Raw genomic sequence first — 18,624 nt, forward strand, 5'->3', positions numbered from 1 at the left:
GGAGGCTCAAGACCTTATTGCTCTCCACAATTCCCTGACAGGAGGCTGTATCCAGCTGGGGGTCAAAGCTCTGCTCCCAGACAACCAGCGACAGAACGAGAGGACATGGGCTCAAGCTGCACCAGGGGAGATTTAGGCTGGACATTGAAATGAATTTCTTCACATAAAGGGTGATTCGATGTTGGAATGGGCTACACAGGGAGGTGGTGGAGTCGCCGTCCCTGGAGGTGTTCAAGGAAAGCCTGGATGTGGCACTCAGTGCCATGGTCTGGCTGACAAGGTGGGGCTCGGCGATAGGCTGGACTCGACGATCTCAGAGGTCTTTTCCAAACTCATCGACCCGCAGGATTCTACCCCTGCGGGGCAGTGCTCCCCACACGACTTTGCTGCTCGACAGGGGACTTGGCTGCCGCTCCCGCCGGGCCGGCAAACCTCGGCGCTGGAGCCGCCAGACCGTAGGGGAAGCGAACGCTGTGGGCCCGGGAGGTGGGAGGTGCGGAGCTGGGAAGTCCCCGCGGAGGAGGAGGAGGAGGAGGAGGTGGTGGAGGCGTGGACGGCGGGGGAGGGCGGGCAGTCCGTCCGTCAGCTGAGCGGGGCCGCCGCCGCCATGGGCGCGCCGTGAGGGGTGAGCGGGGCCGGGGTCCCTGAGGCCAGCCCGGAGCGGGGGGACGGCGGCCGCCAGGGCCGGGCTCGCCCGGTGACTCGGCGGATCCGGGGTGGGCCTGCAGGAAGGAAGGACAAGGCGGGGAAACGCCGTTTTGCGGCTCCCGGGGGCCGCTCTGGCCCGGGGACGGAGTGGCCGTGTCTCGGAGGAGGGTGCGGGAGCCGCAGCCTCCCCGGCACTGCGGCGGGGTGTGCCAGAGAACCGTAAAAGGGGACAAGAAAACGAAAATGAAAGTTAAAAATCAGCGGAAATGGGTGCTCGGCGTGCGAGGCACAGCCGGGGCGCTGACAGGGCCGGGCTGGCGGCGGGGCCCGAATACTGTCAGGGCTGGGAAGGGAGTGGGTGAGGTGGGAGTCTCGTTTCGTTCCCAGGGGAATGGGCTCCTGAGCAATTGTTGGTTAGCCCGAAAGACGTCTTGAGGATCATGTGTTTTAGGCTCATGGGGTATTAATGTAGACTCACGGATACCCTGGTGTAGTGGGGTCGGAGGAATTGAAGGTGCCTGTGTGCCGTGACAAGGCATGTGGCTTACGTGTCTTAATAAAATGAGTGTAATATGAGTGATTATGCTTTCTTTATAATTGGGCAAGAAATAGAGAGTTTTCTCTTGGCAAACCTTTTAATAGCTGCTTCAGAGATGTCCGGCAAGGTGAAGGGCCGTCCTGCTGAAAATGGAGAGCATTCCAAGAGTAAAATGGAAAATGGAGTGGACAGCGTGGGTGCCCCAGCCCTTAACACCTACACCCCAGAAGAGATGGTGCAGCAGATGAAAGAACTAATCACTGAGAACAATGAGTTAAAAGGTGAATAATGTGCACGTGAGCTAGTCTTGAAATGCTAGAGCGCCGAGTCTCTTCTGAAGGGTTTGTTCTGTCCTATGAGTGTGAATTCTGTGCTTATTTGCCCTTGCTGGGTAGCATTCACTGTATAAACAACTCTGCAAGTGACAATGCTAGTTTGATAAGAGACATCAATAGGGTATTTGGTAGGACACATGAAATTTAATTGGTTTGGTAGATTAGGGGGAGAATAGTCCAATGTAAGGGTGACTTACTTGCTTTAGACTTTTATATATAAGCAGTATAGCATTCTGTATTTTAGAAGGTGAGGTGAAAAATCTCTTCCTATAATGTGCTTTTTGCTCATCAACCTCTAGAAGCATTTTTTGGGTTGTATTGTAGAACTGTTGGCTCCATTACAAACATTTTACCAAAGATGTATCAGGAGGGGTGGGTACTGTACCTTTAGTGCTTCACAAAGGAGTGGTAGCTATGGCAGGGTACATCTGGGAGAAACCAATAGCTTTCCCTGCAAATTCCTAATGATTTGAGTCTTTCAAGTGAGGCAGATTTGTTTCTGGATCCCAGGAATTTAGGTGTCAGTTATTTTTTTCTGTAAATGGTTAGAGCAAAACCCAGGGGCTCTGTGAATTTTCTGTGTAAGAGACAGAGGTGTTTCACTGTTTGGATGACAGCAAAGCATGAAGTCACATATCTCCTGTATTGTGATTTTACACAAGTGTTTAAATTCTTCCTGAATCATTTTTGGACCTGGTCCAAATTCTCTGTCTTATGGGTATCTAGTGGGAAAGTTGTTTGTAGAAGTACCTCTGGTATTTTGCTAAAAGGTCCTGTATCATATAAGATAATGTTCTGGGACATATTTACAGCTGCTGTAACTCATAATTTGCAGAATCATTCTCCAGACTTTTTTCCTCATAACCTGAAGGATTTGTGGGCAGTTGATAATATGACATCAGGACAAAATGGAAGTTACTGGAAAATACAAGTATAAAGGATTTTTAAGCAACTGGCTTTGAGTTATTTGCTATAAAAAAAGCATGTCTAAAATAATTTCATTGACTCTGCCTAAACATCTTGTAAACATTTTACAATAGTAAGACTGATATTGTTACATACTGACTTTGTTACATACAGGGAACTGATTTTGCTGTAAGTTGTTTGGTATATGTTTTCAATGCTTGCAATCAAATCTTAACCAAATGTTGGAAGAGAGCCTTGTTGGGCATATTTGAGACATTTGATTTGATAGCATCTGTTTCCATGCAGTAATTTACTACTCTAGGGTGTTTTCCCTGCCAGCTCTCCATATCAGAAGCTCAGTTCAGCAGTTTTATTTGGGCTGATTGTGTAAATACCACATACAGCAAGATACCAACTACTTCTTGTGAGCAATGCTTCTGGCTTCTTGGTTTAGGAAAAAGTCAAGAAGCCAGTGAGTGTGGGCATATGATCTCAGCAGTGGATTTAATGCTCTTTATTATAGTGCTAAGGGACTATGGTACATTTAGTTTTGGTTTGGTATTTAAGGTATGCGAGACAGAGGCTCACATTGCAGACCCAATTATTGCCAACCCATTTGATACTGAAGAACGCTGAGCTCAGTGTAGTGGAAATTGCTGTTTCATGGGTGGAATATTAATGTGATTCAATGTCTTGTCTCTGGCTACCATTTAGAAGCCATGAAGTTGCACAACCAAGCTATGAAGGACCGATATGAAGAGCTTTCCACCTGGAGAGAGAAGCAGAAAGAAGAGCGAGAATTTTATGAGTTAAAGTTTAAGGAGGCAAAGCAGTGCTTGGAGGCCAAATGCATTGAAAATGAACAGCTACAGCAGCAACTTCAGAGCTTAAAGGAAAGAGAAGAAGGAGCTGAAATGGTAAATAAGGAATTGGTTGGATTGACATGCTTTTGAACTGAAAGTCTGGAGCATTCAGTCCCTTCTGTGATTCTAGGATTCATCACACTGGCAGGTTTGGAGATTAGTTAACATCTCCATTTTTATCCTTAGCTCTAACAAATGGTCTTGACCTGAGGCCTTCAAAGTGTAGTTACAGAAAATTACGGCACACCTGAGATATTTTACATTTTTTTTAACATTTAATAAACAATAATAATTAAACTTTTTTACAAAATAAATAAGAATTAGCATTACTTGCTAATTTTTCATTTATTCTTGGATATCTCTTGACTTTATCCTTCCCTTTACTTGTTAAATTATCTCTCTCATGATCATTTAATTGCTTTTTGTATTGTGTTTCCAGGAGCATGTTTTCAGGGAGAAGCTGACATGTAAACAAGCAAAAAAAAAATTACGTGCTGTCTATTTTTATTATATCAGTTCTCTTTTATGAAAGCTCATTTACTGAGGTCAGATTAGATCTGTGTTTTTGCTGCTCCATTTGAGTCTATCTGAGCTTTCTGTGTCCTGCCATTGGCTCTGTTACACATAGTTTTTAATGTTGCAGGTGGTTGCACAGTAGCCAGGCAACATTTTGCAGGTGGTACTGAAGGCATCTGTGGGCAAAGCTTATCAAAACAAAACTTGCTTTGTGTCCCACATGGTCATGTGAAAAGTTACTTAACAAGAAATTCCATGCAGAGCCAAACTGATGCATTCTGGTGTCTGGTACCTCCAGGGCCCGTGTGGATTCTCTGTTGTCTGATGAAGGATGAGTGTATTTACCTTTTTCTCAACAGAGTCACTTTCCCTTCCTCTCCAGACTGTTTTATGGGACTCTGTAAGAAATGTTTCAGCATGTAAATCAAAATTGGCCAATAAGCTCAGAAGATGCAAGAGAGAGGAAGGTCATGTTTAAACAGTGTGATTGTGTAAATATTACTTACATAATCTTTACATACAAAAAGTTGTGTTTAAGGATTGTCAAGAAAATTCAGAATTTCATAAATCACTCAGAATTTCATACATCTGGAATATTTTTAAGGGAAAGTGGAGGATTTATAAGCTTCCTACCTGTTGTAGAACTTCTTGTACTTTGAATGCTTAAAGTATGCTGTTGCCAGAGCTTTCCAACCTCCTCAAGAAATCTAAAATCTCTCTCCTTCACTGGACCTGACTCTAAATACATCTTCTTTCAGTAAAAGCACAAAATCAGAGGCAGCAGCAGGTCAGAGGGGGAGAGTGGTATTGTGGGATGAGAGACACTGTCAACATCAACGTAGAGATAGTTTGGAGATACGGCATAATCATAGCACAGAGTGCAATTCAGATTCCAGGAGTTGTCCAGAATTTGCGTTGATGGTACGTGATATAACAAAGGCATTATCAGGAGGTGGAAGGCTCAGATTACAAAATGAAGAAGAAACAAACTCACAGGGAAAGTTTCATAATGGGGAGAGGCATTTAAAGGAGAGGAAAAAATGAGTGTTCCTGCTTATGCAGAGGCTTAAGAGAGGGTTTGAGTGTACTAAAAGGGAAAAGGCAGAAGGTGAAGGATATGGTCATAATTGGAAGGAAAGAAGTCTGGGGAGAATCTTTGAGGAGCAGAAACTTTGTGGAAGGGATCTAGGATTTTGTGTGAAGGTCAGGGAATCAGGGAGAGATTTATACGTGGAAATGGGGTACAAAAAAGCTAGACGGTGGGGAAAGGCTAAGAATGGGATATGTAGAAAAGCTCATTGCCCACTGGTCTTTTCTTCCTTGAACTGTGGTTAGATTTGAGAAAAGAGGAATAAGGATATGGATGAAAAAATGAAATAATTCTGGAGGCTGGCTGATACCCTATATGGTAGCAAAAGGCATAGATTCAGGCAAAAATTTACATCCTAATTATCCGTACATTCATAGAACCAGTCCCATGTTTACCAGCAGCATGATACCCAGTGTTTCATTAACTTGGTTTCACTCTTTAGACTTCCTGCTGGTTGGTGAACCAAAACATAGTTTCGGTGTCTGTACAGTGGGGTTTCCAGGCAAGCCTGAGCAGAGAAGAAGGGATGTAGGACACTGTTATGTTCAGGCCCTGTGCTCCTTGGCTGGTGTTCCCTTTTGGTTGGCTAATGCAGGGTGTGTTTATCCCAGGAGGGCTGCATGGCTCCCGAGAAGGAAGTGAAGCAGCTGAAGTCCCAGGTGCAGCGGCTCCAGGCTGAGAAGGCAGATCTGCTCGCCATCATTTCAGAGCTGCAGGTCAAGCTGAACATCTCAGCAGAGGATTCCTTTGTGGAGATTGGGATGAATGTAAGTAAAGGGAATAAAAGGAGCATAGTAACATGCAGTACCAGCCTAAAAAATTTTGTGATTCTCTGGTATCTCACGTTACCTGCCATGGAGCACTTGTGTATTACAAGATATAGCGGTAAAGGACTTGGAATTAATTTTTGTCCTTCCAGTTTACAGCTCTGTGTAAATTAATTTCATAGATAGCCTCTATTGCATTAGTTCAAAATGTTAAGTCTTGTCTTAGTTGGAATTTCTGGGAACATCAGCACTATGTTTTTTTAAGGGGCAACACCTATGCGTACACTGGGGGCATTTTCTTTTGAGAATGGGGCTTACTTCCTACTCACAGATAAGTAGAGATGCAGGCAGACAAAATTAAGTGCAAAACTCTGCAATAGAGTATTCCCTAGAGGCATAAAAATACACTTTTTTATGGTTCTTATATCTGGAAAATCTTCACAGACAAACTGAAATGTGAAAATGGAGGCATCTGCTATCCCTCTGTCCCCCATATCCCCTTTTTGGAAAGTAGATGCGCAACAAGAAACCAAAATAATGTAATTAAAACTTGTTTGGAGTTGTTAGAGAAAACTCAGAGATGCATTCTCCTTTTTTTTTTTTTTTGCTAGAAGGATTTGCCTTTGGGCTACAAAGATCAAGGAGTGGGCTTTATAGTAGGGAAGAAGAGTGGGTTTTTTTAGGAGGCAGGGGAGTGACTTCTAGGCTTATATTGAAAGTCACCTACAGTGCCATTGATTTGCTGTGTGGTGCCCAGTCATCTTCACAGGGGAGAGTGGCTGTGGAAGTTGCTGATAAATGGAGAAGGGCAAACCTCATTGTTGTTCCTCTTCTCTAATCAAGCCGGAAGAGATACAGGGAAAGGAATGTGAAGTATTTACATTAAGAATTTCCAAATATGAATATGACCTGTAGGAGTTTTATTTATCTGTATTGCTACGATAGCAATTTTCCCTGTTTTTCTTCATTCCTCAAATAAATAAAACTCTGTCCTGCTTAGTCCAAATACCAAGCTAATAGTGGTTTTTTTCTTTCCTAGGAAGGGGAAATAAATAGAACTGCAAAGGAACATCAAGAGAATAGTGGTGAAATGCCCAGTAATGCTGCTGTCTACATGTACGTAGGTTCTTGTGTGATGCGTGTGACTCAGACTTTTGCCTTGGGTTTCATTTTCAATGTAAGGGAACTTCTTTCTATGAGAAGTGCGCTGTAAATCCTCTTTTTCTTTGCACCCCTCCATTGCAGTAGCTCTACCTTCGTAGTACATGGTAAGACCCTCAGCTCTCTGACATTTTTCCTTCCAATTTTCACTAGCTGACAAGAGGGAATGCATATTCTGGCCAGTTGGCCAGGCATTTATGGACATTCTGACTTGCCAACTCTTCAGGCTTTTAAGGGAGGCCAAACAGAAAAGACAAAGAATAGAAGCTGCAGGGACATCTTTTCTTCTCAGTAGAGACCATCTGATAGAGTATCTGTCCTCTGCCCAATTATACTGATGTTGGTAAGAGTCAGAGATCTTGTAGTCTTTCAGATCTGACCCAATTTGTGTGTGGTTGGTTTGAAGTGTATCTGTGATGGGGTAGACACACAGTGCAATAACAGAGCCCTTGCTTTTCAGGTTACTGGGTTTAAGATACCAGCATTCTGTTCAGGTTACTTTTCAAAATTTGATCTTTACATCAGCTCTAGGACACAAGGGACTTTCTTGCCCCTGGCTGAACCTTACTCCTTGTGGACATAGACATCTGATACTGTTAAACTTTCCATTTTGGATCCTGCCCAGTGTAGCAGCTAAATGGTTTTGGCTGAACTCTTACTTACGATGTGCCTTTGCTTTTGAAAGGGAAGGCTATGGAAAATGCTAAGGACAGAACAGGCCAGAAAGCTGTGCTCCATATACAAGTTGTCACTTCCTGTGTCGCTGCAAGGGAGAGCAGTGTTTCAGTGTAATGTCATAGAAACGTGTCCTTCAGCATGCAGATAAGAAGTTGAAGGAGGAAAAAAAAAAAGGTGTTACAAATGTGGACAAAACTGAGAGAGCTGCTGACCACAGACCAGGCTGCAACTATTAAGCTTGTTGCTAGTTGTGGCTTGTGAGAGCACTGAGTATGCAAAGGCATTCGCTGTGGAACTTGCTTACCTTTGGAAGAGTATCTGGGCCATATCTAAAAGAACAGGGGGCATACGTACCTCTTAAAATATTTCCAGTGTCACCACGTGTCTTTGTCCAGCACTGAAACTTTAGACGGGTGCTGTTAACAGGTTCAAAGAAATGTGATCCACTCAGGATGGATTTATTTCTGTAAGAGTAGACCTGCACTAAAAATCCCCTGATAAAAGTTATTTGCTTAAAATATCCTGGCTGAACACTGTCTTTTGGGTATTGAATTTTGCTCACCAGAGGTTTCTTGCTCTCAGGAGCACACAGAAGACTCTGCTTTGCTTTCTTTTCTGAACTACAAAAGCAAAGTTTTAAGCACATGCTGTTTTACAGCTGAGACTCTGAAATGTGCAGTATAACCTGCCTGTCTTACCATATAGTTTGGGAATTTTGACTTTCTGTCTAGATGTACATAAAAATGGAGGTAATGGAATTCAGTATTTTTACATCCTACTTTTTTGAGTTTTGTATTTGATCTGATTCTCTTTACAGTTAATATAATGTGATTTTGAAAAGAAGTATAGAATGTGAGGAAGGTGAAACTTTAAAGAGTTTTTTTTCTGAAAAATAAAGTGATTTCTGATGGCTGTATTTAGTGGTACATGCATTCTTTTCCTGTGAAGGAGTGAGGCAGAGATAAGAAATGTTCCATATTTTATTGCAAAAAAATAGTTGTTTGTAGGAACAGCAGCACTTTGCAGAAAGGGCTGCAAAATAGGTCAGAGTAAGTGTATTGGGTTTTGTATTGTCATGACTGCATTTTGCTTAAGTTCCCCCAGCTGGAAGGGGACTGCCTGAGCCCTTCATTTGCACACACAGGGGCTGTGGTTAGTGGTTTTGGCTCTTGGGAACTGGGAATGAGCCCTTTTCTCCGAGCACTGGTCTCCAGCACTGTGTGAAATGGTGGCCTCTCAGACTGGATCCCAGCATTCACTATAAGGGAGTGCTCCTGTAAAAGGGTAGCTGTGGTTATTTACATTTGTTTTGGTTTGAAGCAGGAGCACATCTGCAGATGAATCTAAGAATTTGGAGTCTGAGGAGCTAACTGTGAGCCAGCTGCTCTGCTCCCTTAGAAACGAAACTCAGAAGAGGGAAAAACTTGAGAAGGAACTTCAGGATCACAAAGAGAGGTATGAAGTAGGTGCACTGTAACATCTGGAGCTGTTTTCTTTCAGGGCTGCTGCAGTTACCAAGTCTGTGGATGATCAGCAACAAGCTGAAATGTCAGTGTGATTTGGATGGGGAGTTTCCTGAGCACTCAGCTGTAATAACATTTTGTGGTAGTCCTTATAGGGATAAACCACAGGTTGTCTTTCACGGGCAAAAGAGATTTTATTATTTCCTGAAGCACCACAGATCAAGGAAAATTACCCATTTCCTCCTGCGTTTGAACTATCACTGGGTTATTCAGAAAGATATGATGACTAGTTGATGGTATTCTCTCCATTCACTCCTCCACAGTTACTTGGTTTTGTGTGAATCATTTCTGTGTGGGGCCTTAACCAAATCACTATGTCTAAAACTGGATTACAGTCCTCTTCGTGACATTTGCAGGCTATATTTAGCAGTGTGTGAGCTTGCAAAAGCTTCTTAGAAATATCTAAAATAAGTTTAATTCCAAACTTGTCTAAGAGAGAGAGTCTTCACAGTGAGGCCTGTGTGAAGGTGTGTCTCAGCTCAGTTCTGTGGGTATAATCAGCATGACTTTTCAGGAGTGGCAAATCCCCAAGCTGTAGCTGTGCTCTGTGAAGATCCCACTTCAGAGAGACAGAGTAAGACTTCCTAGGCATTATCTACTATGAAAGGTTGGTGTCACCGTAATTGCTTCTATGTGGTCTTCCTAGAAGAGGTAATGAACCATAACCAAACAATTCTTAGAAACCTTAGCCCCTGAAAATACCACAGGAAAACAGAGGCAATATTAATCGCAGGATTCAGTGAACAGACTGACTTATTTCCAAAGAGTTGGCAGTTTTGGACTCTACCAAAGATCAGTGCCTTTGGTCTGAATGTCATGAGCTTCACCACACCTGCAGACTTACACACCCATTTTAATTAAATGTACAGTGTCCTGTATTCTTCAAGAACCCTCATGATTGTGCAGGCCTTCCTGCATGCCTGTTCTTTCCATTCTGCCTTGTGGATTTTTTTTTTTTTTTTTTCTTTTTTTTTGTGCTGTGATGTTACAAAGAGAGTACATCACTTGCATGAAATCCTTGTATGGTCACAATCTCACCTGAAACATAACCAAATCCATTGTCATTGACTCCTGTCTTCCAGACTGTCAAAACTGGAGAAGGAAACCAGAAACTGCCTGGAGAGTGGGACACAAACTGAGCAGGAAGAAGAGAGTTCAGAAGCTGTAAGTACCTGCCCTGAGCTAAGATTTAACGATGTACAGCTGACTTGTTGAGGTCAGCAACCTGAGAGTCTAGATTTCCACTTGCACTCAGGGACCCGGGGGAATTGTCCTGTACAGGAAATGGAAGGGAACTTTGAACTCTCCAATAGATATGTTAGGGGTGGTTCCAAGTTATGTCAGCCACTACAAAGGAGTGGAATTGTTGGGCAAGAATTAGGGAGGCTTGGCATAACTGCAGTTATACCTCATTGCCCTGGCCATGCCCAGTAAACTGAGAGAAATACAGTAATTTCTAGCTCCAGAAATACTCTAGACTGGGTGAATTTCCTCACTCCTGCCTAGGTCAGCTTTTGGATCAGAATCCAGTGACAGCATACTGTAAAACAGACTTCAAATGTGGAGCTGCTATGGCATCTGCTTTAGCTTTGTTCATATTTTTAGTGAGATGGGTTACAATGGTGGGGCATAACTATATTGGATTCAGACTTAGTTCCAGGCAAAACCTTTGTCCTGATATTTTCAATTAAGGGTTTGAAAGAATGTTGGAGTTGGGATTCAGCTCCAGAGTCAGACATTTGCAACTGTAAAGCCTCTGTGTAAGGCAAGCATGCAATCCCATAGCCATGGAGATCCATGCTGGTTCTATGCAAATACATAATACAAGCAACAAAGAGTGCTTGTGTGTGAGGTGTGTGAGCTATCTCAAGTGCTGCATGGAAATATGCTATGGTACCTGCTGGAGATCTGTACCCTTCTGAAGGTCAGGACAAGTATTTTAGGGCAGGGCTGGATTGGTTAAACAAGACCAGCTGCAGTCAGGCCAAGAGGTGCCCTTCCTAGAGAAAGCAGATGATGTCTTTGTTAATTAATGCTTTCCATTGCTCTTATCTCAACTTTGCCTGAGTTACACCCTGAGCCCAATGCTCCTTGTTGAAGTGCTGATACTAAGGTCAGCACTTGTGCTTGTCCTGGCAGCCATTTCCATGTACTCTGTTGGGTTTTTTCAGAGGCTCTTCTCAGCAGAGCTCGTTACCTGCCCCTGTGGTGAAATGTAGATTTTTAGTGGAACAATGGAGCGGGGGGCAGTGTGGAATAATTGTAAAGCCTTGTAGATGGGGCCTTATTACTGAGTATAGAGTGTAACTGTGCAGGCTGATTTAGGCTGTTTTCTCTAGAGTGAGACTTTCTCTAGAGCCACAACTTTACTACCTTGAATTGTCCATATGTAATTTTCATTATTTTTTCTCTGAAAGGTTGGTAGTGAAGTAGAAACCCTGAATCTGCAAGTTTGTGCTCTGTTTAAAGAGCTTCAGGAAGCCCATGAGAAGTTAAAAGAAGCAGAATTGATTCAGAAGAAACTTCAAGAAAAGTAAGGCTCAGAAGAGCAAAAGTTCTGTCATGACACCCAGTACACACTGGTATGACAGCTCCCACCTTGGAAAACTCACCAGCTCTACAAATATCAACTTAAAAAACTGCTTCATAGAAGTGCTGTAAAAGAATGTTCCTTTATAAGTGGAGAAGTGCAGAAATACAGCAATTGTCAGAAAATCTGAGCTGCCAACCTAGTTCTACAAACAGAACCTCAGTGCCTTGAATTGTAAGATTTGGGGTTTAACCCTTCATGATATAAAGGCAAATCTTTTCTGTTTTCTCCTTCATATAATCAATCCCTATTCTGGCTTTAGGAGAAAAAGCCAAGGGACCTGGTTATGACATTTTCACATGAGCTTTCTGAGCTTTTGAAGAAAATTGTGTAGGTTATAAAACTGGTAACAAGACCCTCACTTTTTTTGCTTAGCTTCCTGTCAAATTCCAGTTCTTTGAGATTCATAATAGTAAGAAAGTAAGTGTTGGTTTCGGTAGCCTTGTTTTCTGATGGTTGTGTATAGATTGATTTTTTTCTTTCTATGTTCTTCATCAAAATAAGCTTTTAAAGTGAACCACACAAATACTCTTTTTGCTATATGCCTAATGGGCAAAATCCAGCAGGAGAGAGTGAACGTGAGAGATCAACCTTTTTTTCTTGTTCTGTCAGGTGTCAGGTACTGGAAAGAAAAAGCTTGGCTGCTGCATCGGAATTGGAGGAGAAGCAGCAGCTAATATACACCATCAAGAAGCTAGAACTTCAGGTGGAGAGCATGCAGGCAGAGGTCAAGCTGGAACAAGCCAAGACACATGAAGAAAAGTGAGTATGACTTGGTTGTGTATTCCAGGGAGGTATTCTCAGTGAGGAAGCAAAGTCCAGGGGAACCTGGACAAAGGGGAATTAAAACTGAAGTACTGCTTTTGTGTTCTGCACCCTTTGAAACTATGTTATGTTTGTAGATTATGAAGTAGAAGTCTCTATTCTTTCATCTACTGAACCCCTCACTTAGGAATACTTGAGCTGTGAACTCTGACTTGTATCTTCCTTTAATCATAAAGTCAAAGGTGGAATAGAGCCAGGTGTAATATACAAGTGGAGGAGGCAGAGAAGTGACAACAGCTGTGCCACTGACTAGCAGGGGTAAATGTGGACACGTTGTGGTGGGCAGGGACAAGTCAGGTGGTGACAGTGCTGGGAAAGTGACATTAATGAAGAGGTCTGCAATCCCTACAGTATGTTTGCACTAGGAGAGTCAAGTGTGCGGTGAAGCTGAGGTAAAGAGAGGCTGTTTGCTTTGGCTCCCTGCTCCCTTTCATGGGCACTCCATGTAAGGAGTGTGAAAATGTCAGTCCAAGCTATTCAGAAAGGCTGAACTTCCTGAAGGACACGTCTTCAGCTGCTGCAGAAGCTGCTCATTATCTTTGGAGTCTGTGTCTGGTTCTTCTGATGAATGCTCCTTCACTTGAAGTCTGAGTCAAGACTTGGATGTCTTCCTGAGAGAGGTGTTGCATTTTGAACAGAATTTGTGAGCTTCATATAAAAATACTAAGTGATGGATTCTTCAATATGAAGTGCAGATGATCAGTAAGGACATTCATTTGCACTCAATCCATGGATAGAGGAGCACACAACTCATTGGAAGAGAGATGTTGAGACATGGAGCATGACTTTTGTTCACCAGAAATACAGACTGATTTGCAAGGAGCTGGTAGTGGCTTTTTTTAAGTTCTAACATTATTTAGATTTCAAAGAAATGTTTCAAACTTTCATCTCTTTTGTCATAAACAGGACAAGATACAGTAACCTGCAGGATTCATATAGCAAACTCCTTCCTGAACTCACTGAGGCAATGAAAAAAATTGATGAAATGAAACTCAAAGAGGTAAACTCATCACAAGAAGAAATAGTAATCAATTAGGGGTGAGCTGGAACGGACGGAAGAACACCTCTAGGATCAAATTTGGGCAGGAAACAATTGTCATCCCTTCTACGTAATGATATGCAACACAGTAGCACTGCTCTGATAAAAATAGATCCTGTGCTGTCAGTTACGGAAAACTTCATCCATACATCAGTACTTCCATGGTGTTTCCTGGGTAAGGTCTAATCTGCAGTACAGCATAGAGTCCAGTCTTTAGACAAAAGTGATACACAAAGGCACACCAGTGTTCCTGCAGCATCATTTATAAAAATTTTGGAAGGAAATTCTCTAAATATTTTTGTATTCTTAAATAGAACGCCTGCCACAGTGAGGTCTTGTTAATAACTGAACCACCATGGAAGTGCCAGATTGTTCTGTGTGGTTTCAGAAACTAGGAAAACATCTTTTACAGTGTCGACTAGGGAGTTGCCTTTTAATTTGATACAGTGTAGTTTGAAAGCTCAAAGCTAACCTTTAAGGTAATATATCAGTCACCAGTGCTTTCTTAGTCCAAGTTCCTTTGGTGACCAAAATTGGAATCTTCTCCAAGGACAGGAGGAGTAAGAAGCAAACATTCACTTTGAGGGGGGTCATATTTGAAATTCATCTCATAATCACAGTTCTTTGCAGCTGGACAGAGTGGATAAAGCTGTGGTGGAACAACTGACAAAAAAGGTGGAGTTGGCAGAACAAGCCCTTGCTGCAAAGCAGCTCCAGATAGATGAAATGAAGCAGTTAATTGCTAAGCAAGAGGAGGACCTTGAAACTATGTCTGTGCTCCGTGCTCAGGTATGAGCTCTTCTTCACAAACTGGCTACTTCCCGATCCAATATTCAGAAACCAGAAAGTATTTAATGTCTCAGTCTGGAATACTGAATATGTTTTCTCAACTTCAAAGCATAATTCCCTTAATTGGCTTGCATTGCAGATCCCTGCAGAGCCTTTACCCACTATATTCTAGGGCTCTGCAGGAGGAACTGTGTATGCTAGAGTCTGGCACAACAAACAGAAGTTGGGAGTAGATGTGTATTTAGAACCACTGGCTTAAGAATCACTGCATATATTTTAGGGATGGTTTTACTCAAACCAGCATGTGTTAAGTAACTAAAAGGGTTTGCCTCACATTTAAGGCATAGAACTGGCTTCTTGGCCTGGTTCCACTGTCTGAGCCACAGATTTGTCAGTGTAATCAGTCAAGTCACCTCCTCACTGCTTGTCTGTACAGCAGAGGCATTAATTGTGTTCCAAGTAAGCCATTTGAAGAATCTTTTAGAGAATCCAGAAACTGTTAAGTCATCTTCACCGTGTGAGAAGTGCAGGTCTTGGCTTTGCAGTGTGTGGGTGTTTTGAGTAGATGCAGATTATGATACAGATTTGTGATTTTGACATGTAATATACAAATATGGTTCAGTCAAAGTTACAAATTTTCAGCTTGATTTCATTTCTCTGATCAGATGGAGGTTTATTGTTCTGATTTCCATGCTGAGCGGGCAGCAAGAGAGAAGATCCATGAGGAGAAGGAGCAGTTGGCTGTCCAGCTGGCATACCTGCTAAAAGACCAGCAAAACCTTGAAGATCTTGGCCGGTGAGAACACTTTGGCTGAACTGTCCTGTTGCTCTGTGTACTGGAGTTGACCATCATTGTATCATGAGCATCTCAGTAGAAAAGCAAATACCTTTGCAGACATTTCTTGTTTAATTTGAATTTAAAAGAGAAAAAAAGTGAATTGGCTGACTACTCATTTTAATTTTCTGGTAGAATCACTGTAAAGTGTGTTAGTTCTTAGCTGGGTGCCTTAACAAGTTTTCATTTCGGATGATGCATGCTTGGTAAATTCTCCCTGTTGATCCATGTGAGTTTCTTTGGATTCTGGCCTCAATTTTAGCAGTGAATCTGCAGCTAATATAGCTGTGTGTGTGCCAGGGATATCTGCTGCTTCTCTGGGAGGCAGTAGTGAGTACACAGTTCTGAGTCCTGTGGTGGTTGAATCAAGTTACATTTCACATTACCTGTACACTGAGCCCTTTTTCTGGTATACCTTGCTGTTCTGCTTTAATCAAATTTGCAGTTTTCCCTGAACAGCTGAGAGTCCTTGGGGCTTTCCAGAGAAGCATGCCCTAGATCCCTAGGTGTGTGGCTACCCAAATCCTGCTGCTGGTGTCAGTGGCATGACCCTGATTTCAGCAGGCCCCTGGCATGATCTCACAAAGCAGCAGCATTTGTAGGTCCTGTTTCTGAGCAGCAGTTGTGAACTAAATGCATGACCAATTGCCAGGAGTCTGTTTGCAGAGCCCTTGACTTGTTTATTCTTTGCAGAACCTCTCTGGCAGAGATGCAGAGTCGCCACGGAGCCAGGATGCCGGATCGGGAGCACTCACCTCACCTTGTCCAAAGAGGTACTGCAAGCACTTTCTCCAGCTGTCGGGGCAGGTTCAGGTTAAACCAGCTTTGCTTGGCTGCAGGCAGCTTTGCTGTGGCTATTCTGGCAGCTGGTAGCTGCAGAGAGCAAAATCAGGTAATTTAACACATAATCATTTATCTTCTCTGCTTGCAGGAACTAGTAGTCAAGACTGGCCAGAGGAGCAGAATATTTCAATTTATTCATGTCCTAAATGTGCAGAAATTCTACCTGATTTGGACACACTTCAGATTCATGTTATGGACTGCATTAACTGAGTGATGCCCTCCAATGCTTCATCTTCTGGAATTTCACCTGCCAAACACTGGGTTTTTATCCTTCTTGCTCAAATAATGCTCAGCTCTTATGTCCTATGAAGGAGGTTTTCAGGGGTTTTCTCATTAATTCAATGGGAAAAGGGTAAAACTCTTCCCCTGCCCTGTAGTCACTAATCTTGTTGTAATCTGCTTTAGGGAAGGCGTTTTCATAGATTAACAACATGGATGTGCTACAGAACTCGCAGTGTGTCTGCTGCTATGAAACCTTTCAGGAACATTCCCCTGCAGTGCTCTGCTCTATGGCTACTCTGCAGAATGGGGCTGAATTACTGAAGTTGGAAGAGAGATGAGATATTTGCTGATCAACTCAAAGTACTGTGAGCCTGTAAATACTTCATCTCTCATATACTATATATCAGGAAAGGAATAAAAAAGCTGTGTGAGGCGGCTTTCAGCAAAATGGAATAGTGCTGCGTTCATTGAGCATCTGAAGTGAGCCCTGTTCTTTCTCCAGATGGCAATTTTGTTGCTGCCCTTGTGACCATACTAATCTGATGTTAAATTTTTGATGGCTTATGTAACTTCTTGCTTTAGCCAGATATGGGTAAGGTTTAAAACAGATCAGCTAGATCTGACATACGTAGCTCCTGGTGTACTCAAGTCACTTGGTTTTATAGAACTGTTAATTTTTAAGATGTTGTCTTAATTTTTCTTTATTGTAATAAAAGCATTTGAACCTGTACAGTATTGTGGTAGAAAGCACTGAGATGGATGTAACCTAATTTAAAAAGAGTATAGTGGATTTTCACTTATCAAAATAAATCTATTACAATTATAAATTTATCTATGCCTGTGAATACTGGGGAGACTGAAACAGGATTGTAAATTCCGTATGTCTGAAAAGCTTGTGTAGGAAGAATCATACTGGATTGGTTCTTTTATTGCCCTCCCAGGTGTTTTTATCACAACAAAAAAATCTTTTTTGCCCCTGTAATTTGAGTAAGTTTTTTACTTTGCTTGTCGTCACTGTTCTAATTATCATTTGTAGACTCTGGATTCTTGTTTTCTGTTATAGCTCATATACAGCTTCATCCATAATTTCATGTAACACAAGAGCTGCCTCTTGTGAAGAGTTATTCATCAGCCTGTTTGCAACCTTCTTCATCAATTACAAGTAGTCCCAACAGATGCAATCTTACTGGCTTTTAATTGGTGTCTTGTGACAGTAGGATTTATGGGCTTTTTTTACCCTGAATCCAATTTTATTACGGGAGTTTTGTGACAGTTACGGATTCTGCAATGATCAAAATCTGATGGAAATGCTACTAGGCCAGAAGCAAACTAACAGAATGATAATAGAGCTGATTTCATCTGAGAAGTATTAACATTAATGAAAACACAGAAAATCAATGTGAGAGGCCGAAGGAGGAATTATTTACGCATTTGTCAGGTCAAAATAAATCATTGGTGGAGGTTTCAGAGAGAGGGGATCTTAGCACAGGAATACTAACAGGAAACCATGGGCATTAGCTGAAGTAGGTCTTCATAGAAAGATAATAGAGTAGGTCTAGTAGTACAGATTAGGAGGGGCAAGGAGCTCCAAAGAATAAAGCCACAGTACTCTGAAACCTGTTCATGCAACAGAAACGATTATTTTTGTGTTGTTCTCACTACCTGCAGTCCAGCAATCAGCCTGTACCTCCTCAGAAATATTTTTTACAGAATTAGAGTTGTACCAAAGAAATACTGAACCAGACTACAAACTTTGGTCCACTACATGTGAACCGAATAACTGGGATTGAATTTGCTGGTGTAATGCAAGTGTTGACATTATTTAGGTTATCCAGATGAGGATGGCGCCTGCTATGACTCCTCCCTGAAGCCACTCTGGCCAGACACGGTCAACTCTGTAATTAAATGGGCTCATCCAAAGCCTTTATCAGGAATAGTGAGTCCAGCGGGACCAGGGATGTCCTTCCCTCTGTGCTGGGCACTGGTGTTGCCGCACCTCAAATGCTGTGTCCAGTTCTGGGTACCTCAGTTCAGGAAGGCCATTGAGCTGCTGGAGCATGTCCAGAGATGGGAAACAGAGATGGTGAAGGGTCTGGAATACAAGTGCTATGGGGAGCAGCTGAGGGAGCTGGGGGCTCAGCCCGCAGAAAAGGAGAATCACCTGAAGGCTCTCGGTAACCCCGACTGGAGAGTGCAGCCAGGTGGGGGTCATAGCTCTGCTCCCAGGCAACCAGCGAGAGGACGAGAGAACATGGCCTCAAACTGCACCAGAGCAGGTTTAGGCTGGACTTTGGAAGGAATTTCTTCACATAAAGGGTGATTCGACGTTGGAATGGGCTGCGCAGGCAGGTGGCGGAGTCACCAAGGGGGTGTTGCCGGGACGTGACGCTCAGTACCACGGTCTAGTTGACATGGTGGTGATCGGTCATAGGTTGCACTCGATAGGACTTTCCCAA

At 42.7% G+C, this 18,624-nt stretch overlaps 1 protein-coding gene across 4 annotated transcripts; it reads left to right on the forward strand.

Annotated features, from left to right (window-relative positions):
- Positions 1-490: 490 nt before the first annotated feature.
- OPTN (optineurin) lies at positions 491-16,995 on the forward strand. Of its 4 annotated transcripts, none has more exons than XM_085082885.1 (14): positions 491-625; positions 1,291-1,467; positions 3,142-3,344; positions 5,508-5,663; positions 6,703-6,779; positions 8,823-8,957; positions 10,108-10,189; positions 11,443-11,558; positions 12,228-12,377; positions 13,347-13,440; positions 14,110-14,268; positions 14,934-15,064; positions 15,797-15,876; positions 16,035-16,995. In XM_085082885.1, the coding sequence occupies exons 2-14, from the start codon at positions 1,302-1,304 to the stop codon at positions 16,154-16,156; spliced, it is 1,671 nt and encodes a 556-aa protein (XP_084939011.1). In that variant the 5' UTR covers positions 491-625; positions 1,291-1,301; the 3' UTR covers positions 16,157-16,995. The 4 variants fall into 4 exon arrangements, with proteins under 4 accessions (XP_084939011.1, XP_084939031.1, XP_084939043.1 ...); XM_085082905.1 differs by having other exon boundaries at positions 8,826-8,957; XM_085082917.1 differs by having other exon boundaries at positions 5,511-5,663.
- Positions 16,996-18,624: the final 1,629 nt, after the last annotated feature.

The sequence above is a fragment of the Lichenostomus cassidix genome, chromosome 1Aa, assembly GCF_008360975.1.
Source record: "Lichenostomus cassidix isolate B80296 chromosome 1Aa, HeHo_3.0, whole genome shotgun sequence".
NCBI classification, from domain to species: domain Eukaryota; kingdom Metazoa; phylum Chordata; class Aves; order Passeriformes; family Meliphagidae; genus Lichenostomus; species Lichenostomus cassidix.

Bases quoted from the DNA above. Each gene is read 5' to 3' on its own strand.
- OPTN (XM_085082885.1), top strand. From the start codon at position 1,302: ATGTCCGGCAAGGTGAAGGGCCGTCCTGCTGAAAATGGAGAGCATTCC. The intron at 6,780-8,822 runs GTACGTAGGTTC...TTTGGTTTGAAG, and splicing joins AGTAATGCTGCTGTCTACAT to CAGGAGCACATCTGCAGATG. The intron at 13,441-14,109 runs GTAAACTCATCA...AGTTCTTTGCAG, and splicing joins ATGAAATGAAACTCAAAGAG to CTGGACAGAGTGGATAAAGC.